This window comes from Sylvia atricapilla, chromosome 8, assembly GCF_009819655.1.
Source record: "Sylvia atricapilla isolate bSylAtr1 chromosome 8, bSylAtr1.pri, whole genome shotgun sequence".
In the NCBI taxonomy this organism is placed as follows: Eukaryota; Metazoa; Chordata; class Aves; order Passeriformes; family Sylviidae; genus Sylvia; species Sylvia atricapilla.
In genome coordinates this window covers 16,576,130-16,603,943 of record NC_089147.1, presented here as the reverse complement: position 1 = coordinate 16,603,943, position 27,814 = coordinate 16,576,130, and the positions used below count along the sequence as shown (strand labels likewise).

At 39.5% G+C, this 27,814-nt stretch overlaps 3 protein-coding genes across 5 annotated transcripts in view; 2 read left to right on the top strand and 1 right to left on the bottom strand.

Moving 5' to 3' along the window:
* The window catches only part of TBC1D12 (TBC1 domain family member 12), a 41,588-nt gene extending 38,675 nt beyond the window's left edge, over positions 1–2,913 (top strand). The window contains 2 exon segments of the mRNA XM_066323845.1: positions 766–1,024; positions 1,245–2,913. Coding sequence (XP_066179942.1) covers positions 766–1,024; positions 1,245–1,313 — 328 coding nt within the window. The 3' untranslated portion in view covers positions 1,314–2,913.
* A 260-nt stretch (positions 2,914–3,173) lies between these two features.
* Positions 3,174–18,967, top strand: NOC3L (NOC3 like DNA replication regulator). Its single transcript, XM_066323844.1, has 21 exons — positions 3,174–3,212; positions 4,330–4,537; positions 4,914–5,040; positions 6,500–6,657; positions 6,769–6,825; positions 7,760–7,890; positions 8,340–8,501; positions 9,274–9,367; positions 9,562–9,737; positions 9,955–10,083; positions 10,551–10,682; positions 11,037–11,117; positions 11,667–11,767; positions 12,231–12,303; positions 12,376–12,439; positions 12,527–12,598; positions 13,579–13,760; positions 13,994–14,122; positions 14,742–14,839; positions 16,640–16,724; positions 18,448–18,967. The coding sequence occupies exons 1-21, from the start codon at positions 3,204–3,206 to the stop codon at positions 18,577–18,579; spliced, it is 2,400 nt and encodes a 799-aa protein (XP_066179941.1). The 5' UTR covers positions 3,174–3,203; the 3' UTR covers positions 18,580–18,967.
* Positions 18,968–24,742: 5,775 nt separating this feature from the next.
* Positions 24,743–27,814, bottom strand: part of PLCE1 (phospholipase C epsilon 1) — a 133,567-nt gene continuing 130,495 nt past the window's right edge. For all 3 annotated transcript variants that reach the window (XM_066323847.1, XM_066323846.1, XM_066323848.1), the window contains 3 exons: positions 26,311–26,472; positions 25,937–26,155; positions 24,743–25,197 (listed from right to left, as the gene is read on the bottom strand). In XM_066323847.1, coding sequence (XP_066179944.1) covers positions 25,018–25,197; positions 25,937–26,155; positions 26,311–26,472 — 561 coding nt within the window. In that variant the 3' untranslated portion in view covers positions 24,743–25,017. The remainder of the gene's footprint in view (positions 25,198–25,936; positions 26,156–26,310; positions 26,473–27,814) is intronic.

The following is a 27,814-nucleotide window of genomic DNA, read 5'->3' as shown; positions in this document are numbered from 1 at the left end:
GGAATAGACACTTTAAAGCAGAGGGAGGATGAAATTTAGGACCTGGTCTGAAAAGAGAGAAACTTGAAAACACAGTGAACAATTTAAAGTAACAAATGTTCTACAGCAGAGAGCAGCAAGCTCTGTGTGTGTCTGCAATGGAAAGCAATAGTGCAGGCACCCTTGCAGTGTACTACTGCTGTCAAGACCAGGTATCTGTTTCTGTGTGTAAGGATGAGCTTCATCTAGAATTAGTATTAGATTTTTGTGATTTTAATGTGAACAAAGTTGAAAATGTATCACAGAAATGTAACTATTGATTTATCATTAGTATGTTAGTGGGATGCAGCCGTCAATTGAGATGTGTTATGGCTTTAGATTTAGTTTAGGAAACAAATAATGAACTGTTAAATTCTATGGCTAAATGGGAAAGGTAGAGTTACGCAGTTGTGATCTTTGTTGCTTAAGTTCTTATGTGTGTATTATACTTTGAGTATGAAGAGATTTGTCACTTCTTTAGCCAAAGCTTTCTAAAGGAGATGGCATTCAAATGGGAGGATTTCTTGTGGCATAAAAAGAAATGGGTTTCAGAGTACCAGTCTGACTTCAAGAGCTGGAGACTTGTGGATCACTGAAATGGGGGGGGAGGGGGGAAAGAGTGTATAAAATAATTTGTCATCTGTTTACTCTGACCTAATGTAAATGAGATTTAAATGAAGTTGTCCTTTTATTTTTCCGAAACAAGTTATAACTCTTCCTTTTTGTTTGTTTTTGACTCATTTGTAGGATTTTTACACTCTACAGCAAATCATTACCACTTGATCTGGCCTGTCGTGTCTGGGATGTTTTCTGTAGAGATGGAGAAGAATTTTTGTTCAGGACAGGATTAGGAATCCTTCGGTTATATGAAGATATTCTCCTACAGATGGACTTTATTCATATAGCACAGTTTCTAACAAAACTTCCAGAAGATATTACATCAGAAAAGCTTTTTAGTTGTATTGCAGCTATTCAGATGCAGAATAGTAACAAAAAATGGGCACAGGTGAGTTTCTTGAAGACATATCAAATCAGACACGTCAGCACATGAATATATGGGGCACTTCTCATGGTTATTAAAGCTGCTTGTCTGATTCCTGAGCAATGGACACTTTCTTTCTAGTGTCTCATTCTAGAAAGTAATCTCCATGCTAATATTGTGGTGGTTAATATTGATATTACTGTAACACTGGCAGTCTTCATATTCATTAAATTTACTTTTCCAGGTGTTTGCCTCACTGATGAAGGACAACAAAGAAGGGGACAAGAACCATAGCCCAGCACCGAAAACCTAATGTTGAGGTCTATTGGAAACGTGGAAAACCACTTGATGACGAAGAAGTTTTCACATCATTTCTATGTGGATAAAGCACTGCAGAAGATGTGAAAATGATTTGGAAAAAAACCACAGCTCTCAGCGGAGAAATGAACTGATGAAATCTTCACCCTTTTGCCAGTATTAGTTTTTGCCGTGGGAAGATCTGATTTCACACAGAATACTAAAACCTATGAAACTGAGAAGCGGGGAGTTCACATTTAGTACTTAAAAAGAATCAGCTCAATGCAATAAACATTTGTAATAACTTCTGTTGGTACTTTAAACAAATTTTTGAGGCATAACTGTTTTTACAAATACCACAAAGGCACTTTTTGGAGGGGATGAGGGAAATGCTAAATCTTAAGGCCCCCAAACTGCTATCCAAACCAAATGTTTTGGTACAAACATTACCTCCAAAATTAACAATTTGCAAGTATTGAGGACCAAATAAGGTGGTTTGACATATTTATGTGCAAAGTGGTTAAGATTTGGGAAGGGGTATTGTCTTATTTACTTGTTTGGTTTTTTTTTAAGTTGCAGCTTCATTCTTCCAGTCTGGGCAAATGTAATTAACTCAGGAACTGTAGACATATTGTGCCCAAACCTAGATAATCTGAATTTTAAACAGTGGTAAGAACAGGGCTGCTGTTTTCACTGTACAGCTTTCAAAGCAAGTGGTGTTTAAGCATTTGTTTTGGTGTATTGGTTGTGGAGTAAATGGAGTGGGTATTCTGTGAAAGAGTTTTGCCACCAGAAGGTTTATGTTGTTGAGCCATTTCCAACTAGAAATACTTACGTGTAATGGTGAACACTAGAAAATGACAAAGCTGTCTAAAGGCTTTTGTGTTCTCAAAGAAGCAGCCACTTCTAACACTTGGAAATAATGCAGACACAGAATTGTTTTTGAAACTGTCTTTTTATTAGTGTGCAATACTGAAATCCAAAAAGCATCTGGTTTAAGTGATACTTAATTCTTTAACATCTTTTAACTGTGAGACATAAGGTCATACTGTATGTGTCACGGCAAATATTTTCAAACGTTTCCTGTTCTTGAAGATGCTGTACAACAACCTGTGGTTGTAGGGGACAGAAATTTAAAATGGATAGCACTGCAGGTGAGGAACACTTGCACTCTCTTGATCCATTTTTAGCTAATATTTAATGTAAATAAATTCCTTACATGTGGGTTTTTGTAACTGGTCCTTCTGGAAATCAAGTAAAAATTACCATTATGTATTTTTAAGTGCGGGAGGCTTCCAGTTGTCTGGTGTTTTAAAAGCAGAGTCTGCATAACTGGGGTAAAGATTTAGTGTGGTGTAACTTGCGTTGCTATCTGGTTTAAAAACTACATATATGCTACTCATAACATTACAATTTGAAATGTAAATGTCAGATTTTTCTTAACTTATGTATTCACTACTTTAATTGGATCCAATTTGTCCTATATTTTTGTGTTATCTTGTACAGTTTTCTTACTTTTCAACTATAAATCTGTATATAACTGTAAATAGAAGGATCAAGCCTTCCTTTAAGACCACTAGTACCAATTCCTGTGTAAATAAAACTTACAGCAGCTGCGGGCCGTGTTTGTTTCCCGTCTCTCGGGCCGGGCCGGGCGGCGGCGCTGCGGGGCGCGCTCGGCCGGGGGCGCGCTCGGCCGGGGGCGCGCTCGGCCGGGGGCGCGCTCGGCCGGGGGCGCGCTCGGCCGGGGGCGCGCTCGGCCGGGGGCGCGCTCGGCCGGGGGCGCGCTCGGCCGGGGGCGCGCTCGGCCGGGGGCGCGCTCGGCCTCCGCCGCCAGGGGGCGCTGTGGGCGCGCGCGCCGCGCGGGGAGCGCTTCCGGCGCCGGGCAGCACGCGCCGCCGCCGCCATGAAGCCGGTAGGGGCCGTGAGGGGGAGCGGGCCGGGGGCCGCGGGGAGGGCAGCCCGGGGCTCACGGCCGGATGGGCGGCACGGGGAGCCGGGGCCCCGGGGCTTTGGGAGCGGCGGAGCCGTGCGGGCGCTTTGGGTGGGCACCGACGGGGCAGTGCAGGCTCGTGTGTCACCCCGAGAGGAGCGCTGACTTTTCAGCGCCTTCCCGATAATCCAGCATAGAAAGGGAAGCTAAAGCTGAGCTGGCAGAAATTCCGGATTCACAGATTCAGGATGTGTTCTCAGTGGGAATGATAGTGGAGCCCAACTCTTCAGTGGCTGGCCCGCACAGGGAGCGATCCCACAATCTCGCTGTTTTAAGCACCATGCTCCAACCAGCTGAGCTAGGGATTCCGGGAACCCTTTGTAATCCCTAACAGCGATTCAGTGCTCGGGTTGTCTGCACAGCCTTGCCTTCCCATTCCCCTCGTGAGGTGATCCCTGCCGTGTCCGTTCGCACCCCGGGCACCCTTGGGAATGTTTCGCAGGTTTGGCACGGGCCGCATATATTGACCCGCGCCTCCCCGAGCTCTGGCCCCCGTAACCCTGTTCTAGTGCAGCTGCTGCGGTGAGCCTTGCAGCAGGCAGCCTCGCCAGGTCCCTGCAGCTGCTGGGCAGGGCGCTTCAGCCAGGAGAAAGCCAAAGCTCAGTTCGGGAGGTGTCCTGAAGGAGGACGGTTGCCCGAGCCTCTGGCCTTGGGTATTAAAGTCCCCCGAGGTACTTTATGAAGTGGTGGGGAACAGAAGGACCCTGAGGAGAGGACAGAGTGCTTGGGAGCACACAAAGAACTGTGCCCTAACAAGCTATGTACCATACCTGGAGTGTCCATGTGTCTTAAGGTGATGGACATAGGGTTTAATAAAATAGTGATCAGAGAATGTTTCTGTAAAACATTTGTCACAGTGCTCTCTTCTCAAAGATGTAACACTGTTGTGTAAATTTGAGGCTAACTGATGATACTGTTACCAAGAAGCACATTCTTCTGTCTTGATAGAAATAGGAACTCAGAGATCTTAAACAGTGGAATAAATTTTGCAAAGGCTGTTAACATTTTGGAGACTTGTAGCTTTCTGTTTGTTTTCTAGAGAAAAAACACAAAGCGAGCTCCAAGTTTTCGCAAGTTACTGAGAACTAGTCAAATAAAACTCGACAATAAATTAAAGAATAAACAGTTCAAGCAGAAGAGTGCTGCTAAGAAGTATCGTAAAGAACAAAAGAAGCTAAGGGAAGCTGTCAGAGATGCTATTTCTAGAAAGCCTTTTCCACTGGAGGAATGCAAGAAGAAACAAGTTGGTAAGTGTTTTCTCAGGTATGGAGGTTACTGAACATCCTGCTGCTTCCTGTTGTAAAATTCAAGAAAACACTTCATTTTCTGTGTACAAATAGTTGCTGTTCCTGTTGAAAGAATGGGAGACTTGTGAAAAATACAAAATGTAGCCATTCTGGCACCTAGAACTGTTAGTTAAAGATGCTAAAAATGTGTTTGCTCTGATCATTATTGGATGTCATAGTAAAGGAGCAGTTTTCTGGGATAACAAAACCCATATGCATAATGGTCAGTGGGCTCCATTTAGAAGTAAAATGGTCTCAAAAGTGTAGGCAGGGTTGGGTTTTCAAAGGTGACTATATGTAAGCGATCTTAATCTGTGAACATAATCTTCTAATATAGCTAGAAAATGGGAAGAAAAAGAGGAAGAAGAAGCCCTTCCACTGGACATGATGGATGAAGATGACTTAAAATTGATGGAGGATCTGGCCCAAAGAGCATCCTTTTTAACCAGAGATCTTTCTTCTAAGTGAGTTGCAAGGTCTCCTTTTCACACTAATTCAGCCTTGTGTGGTTAATATGTAATTAATGTCTAAAGTTATGCATTTATCAGGAGATCTCTTTCAGTCTGGTGTTTCCTTGCAGCTCCAGTTCATGGTTTTCTCAGCCTGTCAGGACTTCAGTATTAATGTATTGATGTATATCGATATAAAAAAATATAAAGGGTTCTGTAAGCCTTGTCTGTAAACACATGCAACACCAAAGCATTCATACAAAAATTAGTCACTGGTTTTGTGGACTGAGGCGTTGGGGAGAGTTCACAGTGACATATATATAAAGGAAGTGCTCCTACTTGTAGTCTTTACAAATACACTTCTACAGAGTTGTCTGATTACTTGATTGTTTGAAAAGTCTTAGCTTGTCTTTTTTGATGGATGTGAAAAGACTCTATGCCTAGCTGCTATAGGGTGGTTTTAATTTGTTAATGCTTAGTAATTAATTCTGCTTAGTAATTAATAATTCAGTCTAGTTTCAAAGGAAAGTAGTAAATGGCTTTTATTTACAAAGTTGTGGTTGTGCTGCATGATCCCTTGTAGCCACACTGCAAGTTCTTGAATTAGAAGAATTTTGTTAAACATTCCCCTTTCCCCACATTAACTAGGTGTGACATAGGTTTCAAGTCTTGCAAAACTCAAAATTCATTGTGTATTTTTATTTAGAGATATTTTACAAAATGTAGTTCTATGTGTCTTACATTCATTTTGCCAGAATGATTTTAGAACGAATGGTAGGAGGACAGTGGAAGTGGTTGCTCTTTTACCATTTTACTGTTAGGAGCATTTAGTTCCTTTCATAGTGTTCCCTTAAATTGAAGAACTTGTCTTTCCAATCTGCTTTACTCTGGTCAGCTACAATCTGTCTTACAAACTTGTCAGATACTCATATTAGCACAGACTAAATACTTACCCTCTTGTACGCTTCTGTGTAGCTCAGGAGCATGCCTGTGAAAGGGTGACACACCACGCCGTGTTCTTGCTGTTGTCACTGGAGAGAGGTGTGTGGCACAGGCTTTGCCAGTGGGCAGAGTAGTAGTGGTAAAAGCAGCCATGGAGTACAGCAGATAAAAATGGTCACTGTCCCACTCATTGTCACAGCCTGGTTAAGCCTCACCTGGAAGTTGCAGACACAGTGAGGGAGAGAGAGGCTGTGTGATATGTTAAGAAAGGCTTTGGACTGTTTGCCCAGTGAGAGGATCCTGGTCCTGCTGGTTGCTGGTGGAGTTCTTCATGGCAGGACTGCTTGGGGTGGTTTAACAGGTCTCAGCCTGCCAGGGCAGCTACTCTGCTGTTGGGGAGCACAGGAGGGGAGGAAGGACAGGTGAAACAGCCCCTGGCCTGGGTGAGAGGCAGACACTTAATCCAGCTGGTCAGGCATGGCTCATGTCAAATTACGTGGCTGGTTCATTTAGTTTGCCTCGTTTTTTCCAGTGAACCCGTTCATCTCAAAAAACGAAAACATGAAAGTGTGATTGAGAAATATGAGAAAGTGCCAAGACGTTTGCAAACAGAGCCAGAAAAAGAACTCATCCATCTGCTCCCCATCAAAGACAAGAGTGGCATAATTCCTCAAGCTGTGGAAAAGCCAGGTAAGACACAGATTCTTGAACTGGTAGAGTAGCCAAGAAGTATATAATTTATTTTTTTTAAATTTCACAGTGTTTATTACGTGCTTGACACTAGACACTCTGTTTTTGCAGTTCTAAATGTTGCACGTGATGAAGAAGAGGACACAGAAGATATGGAGGAAGCAGAGGGTAATAAAGCTTTTTTTTTTTTTTTTCTTTTTTTTGGCTTGGCTTTTTTTCCCAAATCACTGACATATCTGAAAAGCATTTGCTGTTCCCCAAGAAAGCTTGCAGTTGAAGTGTATTTTGTTCAGGATGTTTTTCAATATGTTCATTACCATGTTGCCATCAAAGCGTAACCATTATTTAAAGCTTCCCCTCTTACCTGATAGAATCTCAGGAATGGCTGACTTCAGATTCTGTTTCTTCAAAATTATTTTGATTTTTCACCTAGAACTGCTGCTTGCATAAAGTTCTTTTTATCCTTTGTGTCATATTTGCTAGTAAGAAGGAAATATTTGTGTTACATAAAGAATATCAGTGTGGTTCTATTTTGATTACTCTGAGATAATTTTGAAATGCAGTTCAGGGCACAGATTTCCAGGAAACAGAGTTTCATTTGTAGTTGGCTATCGAGTTGATGGTTATTTTCAAGTAATGTGGTGACTTCTGGGTCCTTACTGTCTAAATGTAATCTGAGGTTGAGGAAGGAGATACTTACAGCAAAATAATACTCAGAAAACACTAACAAAACCAATTGTATTTTTAACAGAAGTGAATGGTGAATAATTTGATACAAATTTCAGAGTGCTGCAGTTTCTTGGCATGGCTGGGGTAATATGTTGAGTTTATATGTTCCCACTGTAGTCTGACAATACCATGGGCAGATTCAAAAACATTTAGTCCGCTTATTTTTGCAAGCAAAAGATTTTGAAGTGGAGCAAAAATGAGTCTGTGGGTTAATAAGATCTAGCAAAGTAATTCTTAAAGCTCCCTTGACAGTGAAACTTCTTGTGTTAACTCTCACGTGGCCTTACCAGGGTAGCTGTTTGAAATGCAGCATCTGCAACGTGGCATTTGTTAAGTGACTTCCTCTCTTTTCTAACTCTCTCATCTGTACCAGACTTTAATGAGGAGCCCCTGCCTGTTCTCACTCCTGAGGAAATGGCTGCTCAAAGGAGACAAAAGCTGCAGGAGAGGAAGGTGCACATAGCTGCCTTAGCATCTGCCATTCTCTCAGAGCCAGACAGCAATGTAGGTACATTTACTTAAGCTGCATGTCTGTGTGTCTGTGTTGTGCACTAAGTCAAGAAACAAAGATCTGAATGAGCAAAGAGTGGCAAAAGCACAAGAATATATGGTGGAACCAGGAAAAGGTCAGTGTTGTATTGCTTTTGTTATTTTCTGTACAAGATATCTTGTTCCTTAAGGATAACCCTTATGTAAGCTCTGATTTCAGGGTTATATCTGATAGTTGTCAATGCTTCAGGATATACTAATAATTTTCTGTAATTTTGTGCAGGTTTGTAATTGCAGGATATTTTGAACATTTCTGAGACTCCAATTTTGTTGGGGTATCTATAATGTCCTGGCTCTTTATGCAGTGCTAAGTAGAGTCTGAGTAACTGCTGGATTAATGTACGTTGTGCTTGTCCCTTGGTTTGCAGTTCTTCATCTGATGTCTGCCTATTTTCTTCAATCAGATTAAGAAGCTGAAGGAGCTGCGTGCCATGCTGATGGAACAGGATCCCAATGTGGCTGTGATTGTTAGGAAGCTGGTCATGGTGTCTTTGATGGAGATATTCAAAGATATTGCACCTTCATACAAAATTCGGCCCCTAACTGAAGTGGAAAAGGCTACCAAGGTGAAATATCAAATCTATTTATAGTGTATATGAGTAGTTAAGAATGTTTTCAGCTATGCCAGAGACTAAGACTGATTTGTTTGATATGAATTTATGGTTTTGAGCAAAGGGGGAAAATACACAAATACTTGTGGAAGCTCTGAAGCTGTGACACTTTCAGGAAGAGAGGTTTTGGTTTTGAACCTTTTGTTCTTACATACTTGCTTCAATAAGTAGGTGACATGCATGGTAAGAGAGGGGAAAAGTAGCATCTGAAAGTAGTATGTCAAACCTGGGTGATTTTCCTCCTAAACCTTGGAATAAGGTCCTGCACTTAAGTGAGTTATAAAGAAAGCAAGTTATGCAGTGTTTTCACCTAACTGGCATAGATTTCTTTGAAATGTGTTCAACAATTTGCTGAATGAGTGCAGAGTAATATTTTTTTCTGGAGCTTGTTTTTAACCAATTTTTGAAGGTTTTTTGGATATTGGTTTAGTGCAGTTATACAATCTTACATATTTAATATATATGTTATATGTAATAATACTAATAACATGTAGTTGATAATGTTACTTTAAGCTCTATAAATAAAAAGGCCTAGTTGGAAAAGGCCTTCTGAACACATCTGTAGAAAAATGCAGAAATACTTTATTTTTAATATATTTCTAGGAATATCTATCTAGAGGAAAAAAATACTTGGATACCTGATATTTGTTCTAAAACTTTTTTCCACCATTGGCTAATTTCAGTATTTAGGTCTCCAAATAAAGTCTTATTTCAATTATGTTTACAGGTTAAAAAAGAAACACAGAAACTGAGAGAATTTGAAGAAGGCCTTGTAAGCCAGTATAAATTTTACTTGGAAAATCTGGAACAAACAATTAAAGGTATAGTTGACACTTCCCATTTTTTGTAGTAGAGGCAAAATTGTTTGGAGCCATTTCCCTCCTCTGAATGAACGGTACCTTCTGTCTTTGAGATAGCACTTGCATGAAGTATGCCTGCAATCACTAAAAATTTAAATACTTGTAAGATCACCATCATTCTGAAGACTAATCACTAAAATTAATATTTTGTGCAGATTGGAAGCAAAGGAAGTTGAAGAAAAGCAATGTCATCTCATTAAAGGCATATAAAGGTCTAGCAGAGGTAGCAGTGAAGTGTCTGTGTGAGCTGCTTGTGGCCCTACCCCACTTCAACTTCCACAATAACATTATTGTTCTCATTGTTCCACTCATGAATGATCCGTCAAAAATGGTAAGTGATTTTCTGATTAGGGAAAGAGTCCTTGTTTTGTGTGAAAATAATTATTTCTGAGCTTTGTTCCACAATATCCAGATCTTTTGGCTATATCTTCTCACTGTTTAACAGGCTGTGTGCACTTTATAATTGGTGAACACCATGAGTATCATCTGTTACTAGCTGTTGTTGTGGACTTGGCTTTACAGAGCAATTTCTGTGTTCTGCTTTTCAGATTTCTGAACTGTGTGTTGAGGCAGTTAAGAAGCTCTTTAAACAGGACAAATTGGGCTCTGCTTCCCTTGGTGTAGTTAAAGTAATTTCTGGCCTTGTGAGGGGTAGAAATTATGATGTCAGACCCGAGGTAAGAATCTTTCTGTTGTACCTCACAATATTCTTCTGTCAAAAGTTTCAAAAAAACCCAAATGTTGAAGTTATTGCTGTAGCTGCTGGCTAAAGACAAGCAGAATTTCCTCACTCTGTCAGACCGCAGGCAGCTCAGGATTAGGCTGAGCCAGAGAGTTGGAGAGGTGTGGGGCAAGGGAAGGGGCCTGGGAGGTGGAGATCAGATTCTGCCAGAGACATGGCTTAAGTCAGGCAGGGAGACTTGAAGTGAGAGGCAAATGGAGGAATGGATTGAAATGGACAGTGCTGGGAAAGGAACTGGGAGCAGGGATCATGAGATACAGTGTGAAGGAACAGGAGGGGAGCCAACAGAAGAACCTTTGACCAGCAAAGCCCACTAGTGCGAATGGAATTCAGGATTTCTTCCCCTTAGTTCCTATCAGGTTGTAGATGACCTTTCATTGTATTTACTTTATTTTACAATAGGTGTTAAAAGCTTTTCTTCACTTAAGAATTAAGGAAGTAGAATTACAAAAAGATTCTGAAGACATTGCACCAAAGAAAAAGTTCATGACTTACAAAGAGAAAAGAAAAAATCTTTCCAGAATGCAAAGAAAGGTAGGACGTGCTTTCTCATGCTCTACTTCTGTTACTTCATGTAGCAATTTGTTCCAGCAGTGATTGCCATTGTTAATTCTCAGCATCAGTGATCAGTTTTTGCATTGTACTTGAAGATTTATTAGGTTCTGCAGGGAATTTAATTATCTTCCTATTTTTTCTGCTTTCCTGTGTTGACAGTGCTTTTGATTGGTTGTTTCTGATAGGGTGAGAGTTACCCTGTAGAATCACAGAGTGACTTAAGCAACTCACCAAGCATGGAAAATTTGTTCTTTGGGTATCTTTTCAACCTGGATATCCAGACTGGTTAGAAACACTGAATCTGTTGTCTTAAAATCAACTGTATATTTTCAGTGGAAGAAAGCAGAAGAGAAACTGGAACGAGAACTCCTGGAAGCAGAAGCATCAGAAAGTAAAGAAAAGAAATTGAAGTTGGTAAGTAATTTAGACATTATTTTCCTACTTTAGCACAGTGGCAGCTCCTAACCCTTTTGTAACTGTCTTCCCTCCATTCCAACCTGTCAGCATTCCACATCTCTAGAACGTGCTGTCAGCTAACAAACACTTTGCCTGTGACAGAGGATCTAGGTTTTAGTAAACCACGCTCTCAGTTTAGCCAGGAAGGCCAACGTCAGCATTCCTGTTCCCTTCTGTTGTCTGCTCAAAATGGAATTCAGTCCATTGACAAATGTCCTCCTGGTGCCCTGTGTGCCATAGGACACTGTGTAGGGGGTATTACAGACTCTCAGAGTGACCCTTAGACAAAGGAGGAGTGTGGCTGTAGCCAGGAGACAGCCAGGGGCAGGAGAGCACTGGAGGACTTGAGCTTTTCAGAATGAGAAGAGCAGAGATGGCAGTGCCAGGACTGGTTTGGAAAGCCTCAGTGCAGGCTTAGACAGAAAAAAGCATTTCAGCAGAGTTTAAGTGAAGTAGAAATGTCTATTTTACATGATTAAGTATTTAATTTTGTTTTCTTTCATTCAGCACACAGAGACCTTGAATATTGTATTTGTAACTTACTTCAGGATCTTGAAGAAAGCTCAGAAGTCTCCACTTTTGCCAGCTGTGCTAGAAGGTCTTGCAAAGTAAGAACTGACTACCTTCTTTTGTGTGTGTTGGAAAAGACATAAACACTAAAGAAATTCTTTTCTCTGAAGGGGATTTAAGCTGTGAGAAAAGATAGTCCCAGACAAATTAGTTGAAATTATTTTATTTCTCTGCTGAAGTTTTCCACTATTTCCAAAACCATTTCAATGTGATTTGAAATTTCCCATGATAGAATTGATGTGGTGCAAATGCCACAGGGTGTGATGTGATTCCATTGTTTAGTCTGATTAATTGCTAAAGGACATAAGCATGTTGTTAATGCTCTAGAAAAGCCATGATTAGCATGTTGGGGGCTGAATTATTCTTCTCTGTGAAGATACTAAATGTTCAGCATTTGATTTAGTCTGCTTTTAAGGTGTGGATCTTGGCAATTCAGAACACTTTGAACTGAGTTTACAGATAATGTCTATAATTTAAAAATGAAAATCTCTTTGATTCCAGGTTTGCTCATCTCATAAATGTGGAATTTTTTGATGACCTATTGATTGTCCTTCATTCTCTTATTGCATCTGGGGTAAGTTGAATTTTATTACAATTTTCTTAAAATTACTTTCTTTTGGATATTTAACCAGTTTTGTATTCTTAGGATTTAAGCTATCGTGAGAGTCTTCATTGCGTTCTCAGTGCTTTTCATATACTCTCTGGTCAAGGTAGGAAATTTTTAGAAACAAACTTTTGTTTAATATTGCCTCATAAATAAATGGAGTAAATGTGTTTGTTTGGGGTTATGTTTATAGGTGATGTTCTTAACATTGATCCAATGAAATTTTACACACATCTGTACAAGACACTGTTCAGTCTACATGCAGGTAATTTCAGATTCTTATTTTCCCTGTTCATCTAGATAAAGTTTTTTCTGTTTCTTTGCTATCAAAGCCTTTATGTAGCACTAATAAATGACACTTTTTAAAAGATACCTGATTTCCAAGAAGGTTATTTTCTGGTTTAAACTACTTTTTTTTCTTGAGTTGCACATTGCATTAGTGCAATACAAATACTTGAATTATTATTCCAGTACATGGTAACAGGTTCTAATTGTGTCATTTCATTAGGAAATGCCAAGTATTTGGTCTTGGATAATCATTTAGTCTGTCCTCAATTTAAATTTTTTTACTTCCTTGTAATTATTTCTTTCAGTGGCAATTTAAAAATTCTTGTCTTTTTTCTCTAAATCTCTCTCCAGTAAAGAAAAAATACCTGATTTTTCCAATATAATTCTAAAAAAATTAATTTAAATTCTGTTTTTTTAAATTTTCTAGTATATATTTCTGATTTTTATAATGATAACATTTTTATGTTCTAATCTAAATTTTCAAATAATTCTGGAAAATGGAATAATTGATGAAAATATTTATAAAATTTGAAATTAACATATTTTTAATTAACTTCAGAAATGTGAATTCACTAGTAATAAACAATTAAGAATAAACATTCTGCACTTCTAGTAGAAGAAATCTGGTTAAAGACTAGATCTTTTCACTGTTTAATTATTTATAGAAAATGATACAATGAATGCATTTGGGATTAAAACAGTAGCTGTGTTTAATGATTTTTTGATGGAACAAGTATTTTCTTAGAAAGGAGCACAGAAACAGTGGTACATTTTTTCTGTTCAAAGCTGGACTTTTTTGACCAAAAAGGGTGGATGCTTGATGTCTGTATCACATGAGAGGTGTGAGCCTCCCAGATTTCATGCTGTTCTCAGTTCCAGTGTCAGCCCATAGCAGAGTATCCAGCTGTTTTTCCATGAAATGGTTCTTTACTCTTTCTGTGGAATTCTGCTTTTGAGGTGGCACCAATGAGGACATAGGGATTGTGCTGCAGTGCCTGGATGTCATGTTTGCCAAGAGGAGAAAGCAAGTCTCCCAGCAAAGAGCTCTAGCTTTCCTAAAGCGGCTTTCCATCCTTGCTCTTCACGTACTTCCAAATTCCAGTGTTGGGATCTTGGCAACAAACAGAGTATTCATGCAAGTAAGTTTTACTTGTTCGAATTTTTAGCTTACTGGCTAAAAATTACTGAATTTTTTGATAAAATGATTTTGTGCAAACATTTTTAAAGTATTTTTAATAAGAATGATGAAAACAGAATATGCTTAAATGCTGCTGGAACTGAATGAAGTGGAATGAATCCTGAAACTGACTCAACCATGTTATAATGGGGTGGGTAATATAAACAACTAAATTTCTGGTTTTTTGTGTTGTAGACATTCCCAAGGATGGACCTCTTACTAGACAACGAATCTCAAGGCAGTGGAATTTATCTCCCAGAATTAGATGAACCAGAGCATTGCAATGCCCAGAACACAGCGCTGTGGGAGCTGCACCTACTGCAGGTTTGTGAGGAACTCAGGAGCTTGGGAAGTAACAGCAGTAAATAGCTGCTCAATGTTTAGGTGCTTTACACAAATGGAGAACAGAGGTCTTCAGGCTTATCTGTCAAATCTTGGCCCATGTGAGCCTATTCCAACAGAGTGGAAGACCAACACAGTGGTATGGAAGGATGAGCGCAAAAGGAGATGTTACACATTATAATAATGTAACTATTATAATACCACACTGGTTCTTACTGCAGGTTGCCTTATTTAGACTCTTTTGGAGACTTATTAAATCTGTTAAGTTCCCTTGCAGTCCAGCCCTTGTTCCAAGAGGAACTGACGCCTTGATCTGTCATTCCAGTCAGGGTTTGGGAAGGGCTTCCTCTGCCTTTTCTGGGAGTAGGAATTATCTAACTGTGGGGAGTCATGCTCACAGCATGATAAGCGGGAATAAATACATGACTGGGCATTCTCGTTCACTTAATCCCACAGACTGTCTGATTTTGATGTACTCAGTTTCTAAAATAAAAGCAGACCTTCCATCTTATAGAAATAGAAATAAATATGAGATTCTGTAGATAAATATCCCATTATCCCTTACTGTCTGTCGACTGCTTTCCTTCTTCCTTTATTTCAGAGACATTATCATCCAACAGTGAAGAAATTTGCATCTCACCTTATTGCTGGAGCTCCAACTGAAGGCTCAGGAGCTCTTCCACTTGATTTGAGCCAAAGGTGAGTTATCAAAGAGTTCTTTTTTTTCTAAATAGACCCTGAAAGGAAGCTGTTGCTTATACTATATTAAAGGAATAATAAAAGATTTCCTAAAAATAATTATCTATAAAATTAAGGACTCTGATCTTCAAAATCTCTTTCGTCTTCTGCCAGTACAGAATGCAGAATGCTGGCTGCCTTTTTTTTTTTTTTTTTTTTTTTTTCCCACTGTTAAGGAAAGGGTGTGACAGAGTAAACCTCTTGTTTGTCAGGGTGTGACAAGGGTAAACATCTCAAAGTACAATGTGTTTTCTTCCCCTGGGAGCAAAATATCTTCAGCAGCAGCCCTGGTCTGAGTATGGATCAGGATCACTGAACTGGGGCGGTCCAGTGGAAACTAGAACCCAGGCTGCAGTGTAAGGTCTGTAGTAGGTTAAAACATTAGAACAGCCATCCAGGCTCAGACTAAGATCTAATTCAGCAGCCTGTCTTTGGCAGTGGCTGGCAGCAGGTGCCTTGAGAAAAGTAAAACCAGAGCACACATGTAAAACATGCTCTGAGCAGGCCTCTGACAGGTTTCAGCCTGGTGGATTTCCTGAAACTCATACCATTTTCTGTTAGTACCTCTCTCTTCATGGAGTTATTTCAAAACTGTTCAATGTCCCTTGAATCAGAGCATGCATTTTGGAAATGCAACATTGTTTGGTAAGGCTTCTGTGAGTCCACAACTCCTTATGGTAAGATCTGCTTTCTTTTGTTTTGAACCTGGTGCCAGTTTTCTTCATTTAACAGCCCCTGGTTGTTGCTCTGGGAGCTGAAGTGCACAGCCTGCTCCATCACACTCTTCCTGTGCCTCACAGGACTTGGCAGAGCTCAGTCATATCATACCTCCATTGACTCTCCTGGATGGAGGGATCCATCTCACACATGGAGCTGTTCCATATTTTCCATACACTTTATTGCATGTTTTGAACCAATTTAAGCAGTTCAAGATGAAACTGGAGACTCAGCTGCAATATTTGAGATGTGGATTATCTGTGGATTTATACACTGATGTAACTGATTTCTGTTGTGTTCTGTTTCTTTTCAACTCCAAACAGCACAGTCACAATCCCATGAAAGCATCTGTCATAACAAGAAGATATTTTTTCTCTAAGTGATAGTGGTCTGCTCAGAGCCTCCTGTTTTTATGTAGAGTTGCTTTTTCCAACACTAAATTTCATTTGCCATTTTACTGATCATCTCATACAGTCTTTCTGCAGTTCTCTACAGGTAGCTCATTATTACTACTACAAATAACTTGGTATTTTCCAGTTCTTTTTTGAGCTTGTTGGAAAGTGCAGGTTCTGGAAAAAACCTTGTGGAAATCCAGTTTCTTCCTGCCATTTCAAAAAACGACCATAGACTCCTGTCCTCTCTTTCCTATGTTTTAACCAGTTTTTTTCTGTGATGGTCCTCCCTGTTCTCCCATGGATGCTTTTTCATAAAACTCTCTGGCAAGGAACTGTTGGAAATTCTGGCAGACTGTGTCAGCTAGACCATCTTTGCCTACCTTTATTTCTGCCCCCCTCTCCCCTTTTTCAATGGTGTACAGATCAGAGCTCTGGGAAGACAACAGTTTTCTTATGTCAACAGTTTCCCTTACTTTCACTTGCATTGTTTCCCAACCATTGGCTCCTGATGTTTTCCAGGTGATGCTCATTACTCTGAGGAGTTCTAAAGTGTGATGGAGGGGGAGAGGGGTTTGTGTGAGACTTGCTCTTGGATTGGTGATGGATCAGCTGAAGTTGTATTTATCTATTGTCTGTTTATTTACTGTAGGTCTGCTACAGAACTTTTTGAGACATATTGTATGAAAGGAATGACCTTTAATCCTCCTGTTGCATCAGTAACACCCAGAAGGAAGGTACTGTTCTCATGTCTGTGTCCTTTTTTAACCATGTGACTCACCAATATAACCTGTATCTGCTGGCTCACTATGCAGTGCCCCGGCAGTGGCATACTTGGTATGGCTTTCTTGTTTCTGTACTTTTTGCATCAAATATATTTTTTTAACTGGCATAAGATAGGACTGAGTATAAGGAAGGAAAAAATAGCTGTATAAACAGTCCTAACTCCCACAGCATCAGTTAACATAGCAAGATTAACATGGTAGCTGTTATTTTGCACTTTGCAGTGGTTCAGTGCAGATTTCTTGGCTCTTTTCTGTAATGATGAACTAATATTTGTTCACAAAGCAATAATAAAAAGCCATCTCTTTCCTCAGGGTGGGTAGTTGCCAAGACAGCTGGATTTCCAGAGTGTTTGATTCAGTGTGTCAAGGGATACTGATCCCTGTTAGTGTCACTACAGCTTTAAAGTGGAAATTTGAGGGGAACAAAGAGTGAATGTAAAAAGAGGAGAAATGGGGGAAGTGTGTTTATATCCTCAGCACTGGATGTGTTCCAGATGCCAGCCTCCATTAAATGTCCAGTGAGTGGTGTGTCCTTTAAAAAGTGATAATTTTCTTTCTTTCTAACACGAACATTATAACCTATTAACCTTGTCAGTGCTCCACTTTGTAACTCAGTAATGTCAGTTGAAGCCTTGAGAGCACAATTTTTTTTACCATTTTAGAGAAGCAACTTCTGAAAATGTGTTTGTACTTAATTTATTCAGTTGTTTTATATTGACTCCTTGATATGTGTGTCCTGCTAGGGAGTTACATGAGCAGCTCTGACTGACCAAGACTGAGAACAGCAGATGGGAGAGAAATTTGGGTTGAATAAAGTAAATGCACAAGCTCCTTCAGGGAGCAGAAACAATGGAACAGCAAGATCACAAAGTGTCCACAGATGGCTATAATGGACCTAATGGGAAAATTACCTTGGGATCTTGCCTGCTCTATGTTTTTTTTTGGCTCATTTAACAAATTTTGGCGGTATCTGAGTTTTACCCTCTGTGTCCTGCATGTCCTCTGTGTGCCAGGCTGCCAGTCTGCCAGTCTGTCAGCATCTCCTTGCTCTAGACAGAAACTTCAAACTGGAGCCCTGTGCACCACTAAGGAGAGGCTCTCATTTCTCCCTGAGTGCACAAAGTACTTGACTCTGGGAATTTTAAGACTTTCACAGGGAAGTCTAAATTATGTGCATGATCATCATTCTTCATTTGAGCACCAAGAAAACGCAGGGCTCCAGGTGTGGCTGGAGGCAGAAGGGTCAGGGGAATTCCTTTCTGACTCACAACCTGCTGTGAGCACTGCTGCTTTTGCTGGCCTTTTCGTCAGAGGTGCTTGATTTATAAATGTGTGCTGCCACCAAACTGTGCTTGATTTGTATTTGTAAGGTGTGTTGAACAGGGGGCAGTATGTGCACACCCCCATAGTTGGAAGCCGTGGCTGTGTGTAATCTTTTAAAGCCCAGCTTACCACAAACCAGAAAAGCCTCACCAAGGCCACAAAGGACTGCCTGACATGGTTCTTGCTTGTAGTCAAGGGACATTTCCTGCAGGCCAGGAGGAGTGAGCTGCCAGTTGAACTGGTCTGGTCTAGATGAGGGGGACCATGAGAGAGAAACAAGACTGCTCAACTAGGGTAGGTGTGGAAAACATGCCCTTGTTTAGTAATACAGCTCACACTTTGTGATTTTCAGGATACCTTCTTGCAAATGGACTCATTTGTAGATGAAGAACTAAACAAACAGCTTCAACAACACCTCAATGAGACTGTTGCTCACAAACCCTTGGATTTTGCTAAGCACTTGAAGGAGTCATCCTTGACATAAATGTACCTATCAATCAAGTTCAATTGGATTCTTAATTGCGGAGAAAGATTGGCTCAAAGCAATCACCAGTCATCATAAAAGGAATACAAAGTAGGCATTTGTGTGACTATAGAAACACACAAACATGTAACAGTAGTTTTTCACACAGTTACAGGCCTGTCCCAAAACCACCAAGCCCTTGTTCAGGGAGCTGGGGAATCACAATGAACTGTCATGTCAGTGTTTCAAAAATATACAAACCCAGGTAATTTAAGTATTCTTTGCAATTATGCACACTTGTATTTTTGTTTATGTATTTTTCTAACAGAATATAGACATATATATTTCTGTGAACTCACTGGGTTGTGTTGATAATTTAATAAATATTTTGAAAATGTTAATGTAATAATGACTTTTTGATGTCTTAAGTTACCTAGATATTTGGAATATATACTGCATTTTTCCTGTTTTTCTTCTGATGTCTTTAACCATTTATCTCATCTTGAAATGATTTTGCATTTGGTGTTTTTTTCCCCTCTGATGAATCTTGATATTGGCAAATTAAGAGTATTGAATTTCAGTTCTAAACTGTCATCATGATTGAATGCTCTACTGCAGTGTCCTCAATAAAGCATTGCTGTCAAGAATACTAGACAAATACAAGGTAAGAATGTTTGGGTTATTTTTGTTTTTTGATAGGTAGTTCACTTTCTCCAAATATTATTTATTGTCTGATTGTTTTAGAATCCATTTTCAGCTGCACGTTGGCTTTGCAAAGAGCAGGTGAAATATATGAAATAATTGAAAGGTGAGTATTGTCATTATGTGAATTCCATTGTACAGGGGAATGTATTGGGCTGACCCTGGCAGACAGCCAGTGCACTTCTGTAGTGCTTAATCTATGATGTGATAATGGTACATGTGTAAGTTTTGCAAAGCTTTCCTTTAAGTCAGAAAATATCTTCTTTTCTCTAGGATGTTTAGTCCTTTATCATGATTTATGGTTCTCAGACAATTTTACAATTCATTTATTTTTCTTTTAATACATGTTTTCAGTATTGATCACACTAGTTCACCAACTTCCAGGTAAATAAATATAAGTTTACAAATGTTTTTAGAACAGACATCTGGGTATTAAGGGATTAGAAAATACCTATTTATTATATTATACATACGAAGTACCTATGTACTGTATTATGTGTACTATGTAGACTACAAACCTACATATATAGTATTGGTGGTTATACACTTGTTCCTTTTTCCTTAGGCTGTCATTCCCATAGATTTTGACTAGTTCTTTTTCGGTTAGTTATTAAATGTTTGCAAATACAGCTGTGATTTAAATTCTGCAAAATTCCAAAGGAGCCATTTGTCAATACCTTTGTCAATTCAGGAAGACAAAAACAAAGAGTCAACATCTTAAACCATTTATTTTTTTTACAACATATACAAATACAGTTTATTCAAGTCAGCAGAGAGAAAACAATCCAGGTGGAAAAGTCACTTCTAAAATTGTTCATTTTACATAGTTTCCAAATATATAAAGACTGGCACATAGTGATGTTGCACTGTCAGAATATTTTGACAGGCTTGAAGAGGCAGAGGAAGACAACTGTACAAGTCATTCTGAAAGAGCTTATACATCTATTGGAGCAATATCTATTTACTGCTATTTATTTTTGTGTTTAATTTGCTAACTCTGCCAAATGTCTATCACTATTTAAGTTACAAAATATTTATCACAGACAGGAAAGAATTGCCACCATTGGTACATTTAGTGGGCTACCCTAAAAGTAAACTGAGTTTTATAGTGGAATAATAATAGACAGTAATTAAAAACCAGATGTTAATTTAAGCATTTGAAGAGCAGAAGAGACAGTTAAGTTCCAGAGGCTGCAGACTTTGTCTGTAAAGCTACCAGCAAGGTCTTCTCTTTTTGAAAATAAACTATGAATGTAGGAGAAAATGTTCTTGAAATATTTGGATATTTCTGTGTTGAAGTGTTTAATTCTGGAAAGCCTGTGAGGTCTAGAAGCAGACACCTTCCTAAAGCACTATTCAGACACCTCACCTAGTAATATTTATAAGGAAGAAAAAAAGTGTCACTAGGCTGAAAAAACCAGGAAGTCCTTTGTGCAGCAGACGTAGGAGCTCCTGGAGTGCCCAGTTCCTACAGGCAGAGCAGCTGTGCATGCACACAGGAGCTGGGACTGCCCAGCTTTTGGGCCTTACAGTCACACACTGCAGCACAGGGAAAGGGTAAGAAATCCCTACAAAAGTAGCAGTTTTGAAATAGTACAGAATAAAATATTTCTGTGGTTTTGCCAACAGGCAACGGAGCAAGAGATTTCCACCTGTAAAGTGTGCAGTGCAAGGCCTGCTACTGCTCAGAGACTGCATGTTTCTGGAAAATGTTGCTTATTTACATTCCTTTCTTTCAAACTCTATTCTGGGAGCTGCTTCCTGTAAATATAAAAATGAATGTATTTTCCTAATTGATGCCCATACTCAGCCAAAAGCATGGAAAAGGACAAAGTTAGTTAGTTTTGTCATGGGAATGTGTGAACAGATTCCTGCAGAAATAAAATCTGTGGCTAAACAGAATAAACGTTCCTATTAGCATAATAACTTAGCACGTGAAAGCGCTTTAACTGGGCTTTCACAAAAGTTAACAACTCCCCCTTGCTGTTTAATGCTTCAAGTGGTATTACAGTTCCACTACTTGGAACCAGCAGGAGGAAGGACACTGCCGTTCCTTCCCAAATTCACCCCAAAGTGTATAATGTTTCACCAAGAATGGTTTACCTGGATATTTACCAATACCTAAATATTAAGTGATATATGTACATTAATGAAAATACTGGAACAAGTTCATTAGTCTTACACAGTTCTAGATGTCTATAGGCCTGCTAAGTTAGGGTTTGTAATTAAAAGCCAAATATTTTGCTGTTCTCTTTCACTGTAATAAACAGCAGCAAAAGGAGGTTTTGACTGTGATTGATGATGAAGATACTTATATTAATAAGCTATTCCCACATCTAGAAAAATTGCGTTAGCAGAAATAGTACAAAACTGCTGATTTTAAATGGCCACAAGACTTCAGGCTAGTGTTGGGCCTATAGTGCACAATATGATAGGACTACTGATATCCCCTTTGCTTCCCCATGATTGATTTTTTGTTTGTTTTTGTATCTGTGTGACAGAAAAGCACTAGTGGATGACAACATGGGTATAAGAACTCTCTATGTTGAATCCAATTACTTAGCAAGGGAGTCTGCCAGCCTACTGTGATACTACAGGTGATGTTAAGAATTTTCAGAGCTGCTAAAGATTAAAAAAAAAACCCAAAACCTAAAAAAACCACACCAACGAAAAAGAAAAAGCTAAACAGGTAAGGGCAAACTATAGGGCATTAAGCGTTGTTTTTAAAATGCCATAAAACACCAAAAGGAAAAGATTCTCAGTGATGTCAAACTGCTACTGTGTTAAAATAACAGAGAGAATGAAGCTAACATTTAAAAAATGGTTGCATTAGTTGAATTGTGCAGCAGGTTGATGTATTTCCCACTAATTCCAAAGTATTCCAAAGCAAACTATGCATATAAAACTATGTGCAAGTTGTCACTTGCTAGCATTTTGCTCGGGATCAGTCTTTTCCTTGGGCAGGCTGGAGGGAGCACATGTCCCTCACAGGGGCTGCTGCTGTTGGAATTGCTAATTAGTTAAGGCTAAGCTGGCTGGGGGCTTGAGCTGGGTCATGTTGCTGATTTGCAAAATGCTGCTTTGGTACATAAGTTCAAAACTTTACTTTTGTGAAAGATGAGCAGTGGAAAGTGCATGGCCTCTATGAGGATATGCCATGGAGAAATCTGATTTCTTGTATGTCTGTGGTTTATTTTTCCTGAAAGCTGGAAGTGACCTCAAGAGGGCACTTTTTTGCTTTGGTAAATGGTTACTTTATAGACATTTTCTGTAGTGCATAGGAAAGACTTCATCGTTTCTGGTGACAGAATGCAGGTTCTGTCCACTTGTTTATATGCCAGTTAATGACTTTGTTTTCTTTTATTTCATTTCTTATTCATAGAGGGGGCATTAGCTGTCATGAGACTACAGCCTGTAACTTCTTTCCTCTGTTCAGGGTTTGCTCTAGTGAAACAACACATGTGCAGAGCAGTTTGTTCCCACATTTCTTGTTAGAGATCAAAGGGATGGCTGATTGCAGCAGTTGTTTAATTTGTGCCCCTGTAAGGGATTATTTTAAATAACTAAACACATCAGAAACTCCCATGGAGGGAAAAAAAAGAGAATACCACAACTAACTTAGATAACAAAAGATGCACACGTAAAATTTCACAACAGTGTTTCTATGTAAACAGAATTTTCAAGAGTTAAAAAGTTTTATGCTCTCTAGGTTTAACAGACAAGTAAAAAGACAGTTCCTGACTACATGGAAAAATGTGGTTTGAATTCAAAATTTTGAAATGTTAATTACACTTATCAATGCATTGTTTTGGGTATAAACATCTTGTGCTGAAAAGAAACAATCAGAAAAGTTCCAATTTTTTTCCTCTAAATCCAGAGAAGGATAAAAAAGTCTGCATTTTCTAAAAAGTAGTATATGATAAATATACTATACAATGGCATGTACTTTGAAACATGATAATAAATATTCTTTCTTTAAACACAAGCCTGGAAAACTAAAATTTATAAGAAGAAAATGTTGTTCCTGCCAAGGTCTCACTACCAGTAAGGTGTATTCAGCTATTGTACATTATTTTGTTAATGTAGATAAACCATAAATAATTTTGAGTGTTTTGAGTATATTCACCAAGGTTAAACAGATATGCAAAGGAAGTTACAGTATATTTAAATCTCTTTACAATCACTTAACACAGTGTTTAACAGTAATCGTCAGGTAAAAGTGCGTTATTTTAATATGATACACATAGAAGAACAGTCTGGTTCTCTGCCTTCAGATTGCTTAGAGGCAACAAGCTAAAATTAGCTTTTGTTTAAAAAGGGGAGGCTGATGACACGTGTTTGTTTACAACACACAGTCCAAGAAAACTTCTCCATCCGCCTATGGAGAATCTGCAGATGCGAGGATACAGGAAGAGAGGAATCTTGTGAGGGCTGACCGGCATCTTGCCCATCTGCAGTATCCCATTTAGGATTCCCAGATTCTGGATGTTAATCCAGCAGCATTGCCTCAATTAAGCATCTGTAGCCCAGGGCACACAGTTGCTGACTAGTTCAGTCTGCAGCAGGATCCTTCAAAGGCACTGCAGAAGGATTCAGTCATGTAAATTCCAGGTTTAAGTTTCAGGAAAAAAAATAAAAAAGGGGTGGGGGGCAGGTGGACGACATCAAAACCAACCAAACAAAACAATGACAAAAACCAAAACAAAACCAAAAAAACACCCCAAAACAACCCAATGCAACAAAACTCCAGTGAAACAAAAACCCAACCAAATGCAGAAGAGGGAAAGTGACTGATTTTTCCTTAATTTTCTTTGCTTTCTTTGAATTCAGATTGTTCCAATGCATTAGGGGGTTTATAGCAGCCTAGAAATAAGCTATTCCTTCCTATTTGAAATACCTTACAAATGAAAACTGTGCTTGAATTCTGTTAATTTAGTGACTTAGCAGCAGCATTACAGTGCATGTCAAATAATGCTTTCGTAATTAGATGTATACAGAAAAAAAAAGTAATCTTAAATTGGCCGTCTGTGAGGTGGGATTATCAACACTGAAAAAGATTTCTTCATTTGCAATGAGCTGCAACTTCCCAGCTGCTGTCACAGTGCTGTAGTAGCACTGTGCAAGTGTCTGGTTAGTGTACAGTGCTGGGCAAGTGGCACTTACTCTCTCCATATAAACGGGACAGTCTTTGTTGTGTATTTCAGTTGTTTGAAGTCAAGCAAGATGGAAGAAATTGAAGAGATACAGAAAGGATAGCGTAAATGTTTAAACATTTCTGGCAAAATTTCCACAGACAGAAATTAACACTATAAACTTGTTCTAGCTGAAAAAGAGATCACCAATCCTGATGATTTTATTATCTGGATGTAACAAAAACAATGCAAGCTCTGCTGCTCACTTCCATTTGCCGTGGCCCAGAGTAAAAAAGTAACAGAACACCAGTATTCGAGCACAATTGTTGATAAAAATGAGTACTGCCAAATCAACTGGGATGCAACATTTTGGACTAAATGGACACAGAAAGTGGGTGAATCTCCATCATTCTGATTCACTTGGAAACCTTCCTGATGTCCTCATGCCTGTGCACACCAGGCTGTATGGGGCCTTTATGGCTCATTCTGTCAGTCCTTGTACCTCACTTGGTTTGATCAGCTACAGCCTGGAAGCAGAACGCTCTGTGAGAGCTGCACTAACACCTGCTCAGCGCTGGGGTCAGGGTCTCTTACCTGGGCAGGCCTTGGCGTGGCACAGCCGGGACTATTCCATGATGTCACTGTAGGCCAGGGCACACGCGGCTCGCTCGTCCCTGCCCTGGGGACTGTCCGGCAGCGCCTGCAGCGGGGCCGACACAAAGCCCCGGTACTGCTTACTCGACTTGGTCAGCTTCTTCAGCTCACTGGTGAACGACAGGCCTCTTCTCTTGTCATCTCGTGCTGCCTGTGAAAATTACAGAAGATCATAGAGGTGGTTTAACAGCTGCTTGTTGGCTGGGAAATAAGCAATGAACATGACAACCCCTAACACACTGCTAGGCAAATGTTCCCTTTAGGAATTGAGTGCAGCCGTGCTTTCATCCAGGCACTTCCTTCTGATTGTTCTGAATAAATTAATTAAAAATTACGCATTGTTAAAGATACGTTTAGCAAATTTGATAATCTGTGCTTATAACAGTTACTTTAAAGCAACAGTGGCAGTGGATTAGTGGTGTTTGCTGGAAAGGGGAACACAGCTCCTTCTCCCAGCAGGCATGTACTTCATTCCTGCCATTTTTTAAAGCCTGAGATACAGCAACAGAACAACTTTTTCACTGGGCAAGAATAAAGGGCACTTTATTCCAGTAGCTTTTAAGTTCTGCCCATTTGAATGGTCCTTTATTAGGATAGGGAACATGGCATGCACAGCCAGAAGGTTTTGAGAAACAGAAAGCTGGTGGCAGATAAAGGTTGTTTTGGATTTGCAGGCTGTGAGGGAATCGTTTGGCTGGATGTAACTGATGCAATTTTGCAAAGGAAAAAGTAAGGATGGTTCAGAGAAAAGAGGAAATTACTTTTTGCTGTAGTCTGTCCTTTCCACCTGCCCTCATGACAGTTGTGTCTCCCTTGCATGGAAAGCAAGTTCCCATTAAGCTGATCACACACCATCTATAACACCTGCTGGAAAGTATTGCATCTTTTACCTGAACCTGTTCTTTGAGCTTCAGGATAAATCTTCCTGCTCCCTTCCACTTGCTTTGGGCCTGAAACACACACTCTTGATCAGAGAGAATCCTCTGAGATGGTTTAGATGTTGAAGACTTTTTGTTTGCTGGCTCTTTTGTCACCTCTTCCAAGAGCACATAATCGCTTGGGTTTGGATTGCTCAAAATGCTGTAGGAGTATTTAGCTTTGCAGAGAGTCTGTATAAAAGCAGAAAAACAAAACAAAAAACAAGGCATTCCCTCAGATTCAGGTTACTAAACCGATTCTTCAGCTAGTGCTGAGAACAAACCCCGCCTTAGCTTGTTTGAAACCAACTTCCAGCCCACATGTTGAGATGGGCACGTGCCCTTACCTGCTGTATGACATCCTGAGCCGTGCTGAGGCGTGGAGCTTTGATCACGGTGCGTGGTTGCTCTGGGGAGACATCATGTACCTGAACAAAGAAGCTGTCATCCTCAGAGCTGATGGCTGCTTCTTCCTTTGCTTCTTGAAAGATATTTCTCTCATTTAAATTCTACAGAGAAAATGACAGACAAATTCATTTACTTCAGAGAGGTGACTAATAGCTGGTGGTCACACAAGGATTTTATTACATGGAAACTGGAGACTCTGCAGTTGCCTCAGCTCCATTTTGTTAAATGCATTGTAAGAGAGTTTTGACAAGCCACTATTGCTAATAATAAATAATGCTAATAAATACCCATGTTTTCTAAAATCACTATCTGAAATATCTTTCGTAGTAAGTGAGGAATGGAGATGTTTGCATAGCATCATATTTCAGAAAAATGGTCCCTTAAATCCTTCCCTTTTAGATGCAAAATGATGTTTTGTTATGTAATGGTGCCACTACGATGGGAGATGGTGGAAAGTGTTCTTTTCTTTCCTGTCCCTGCACTAAAGCCAAAAGAATTTAGAGAGCCAGAATCTGAACGAACATTTTCCTGTGGTGTGGAGCAAGAGGAAGAAGGCTGCATGTTTCTCTCTCCTTTTTCAATGACTACTGCAGATTTTAGGCAGAATTCCTCCTTGAACCTTCTCTCAGAGAATGCATTTCTGTCCAATGCCTTGGAACACTTGGAACACAGCTTGGATTCATAAGCAGTAAATATGGACTGTGTACTGCACCCTGTCACTGGACCTGATCCTTCTTTTTCCAGTCAGATTTGCAGCTTCATTTCTAGCTCCAAGCTCTGAGGTGCTGCTGTCTGCAGAAAGGCTCAAAAATATGGATAATGTTTTGAGGTACTCACATCACAAGACAGAACAGTCTAATTTTCACATGTGTTAAGGCAGACTCTAATGCATTTCCTGAAGGAATGGGGCTTGGCAGGACATGTGTGGCAGCATACACGAACAGAAGCAGTGCTGCAGTCAGTGGAATTCAGTAGGCTGCTATTTCCACAAACAAAATTCTACCTTGTCATTTTTGTTCCAAATATCAGATATAAAGGAACCCAAAATGTGGACTTCACAATTTGTCAAATTGAAGCTTTATCAAAAGTTCTCTCAAAATAAGCAGAAATACGTGTTTTTTTTGTTTAAAGTATACCAGAGGACCTCTGTCATATATATATATATGTGTATGTATGTAAAATCTGTGTACTAAGCAAGCATTTTTATTTGCCAAACTGACCAAAGAAAGTGCCTCTCAAAATAGCTGTGTCTTTCTCCTGCTTTTTTTTTCTCTGTCTCACAAGCTTGGGCACTAGCATATTTTAAGCTGTAGATGCTTTGCTTATAGTGTAAACTGAAGTAATCTTCCTCCTTTAAATTAAAAGGAATCACCAATTTCATTATTTTAGCTTGTAATTGATAATATAATCATCCTTTGAGGCTTTTAGACTTATTCTTTAATA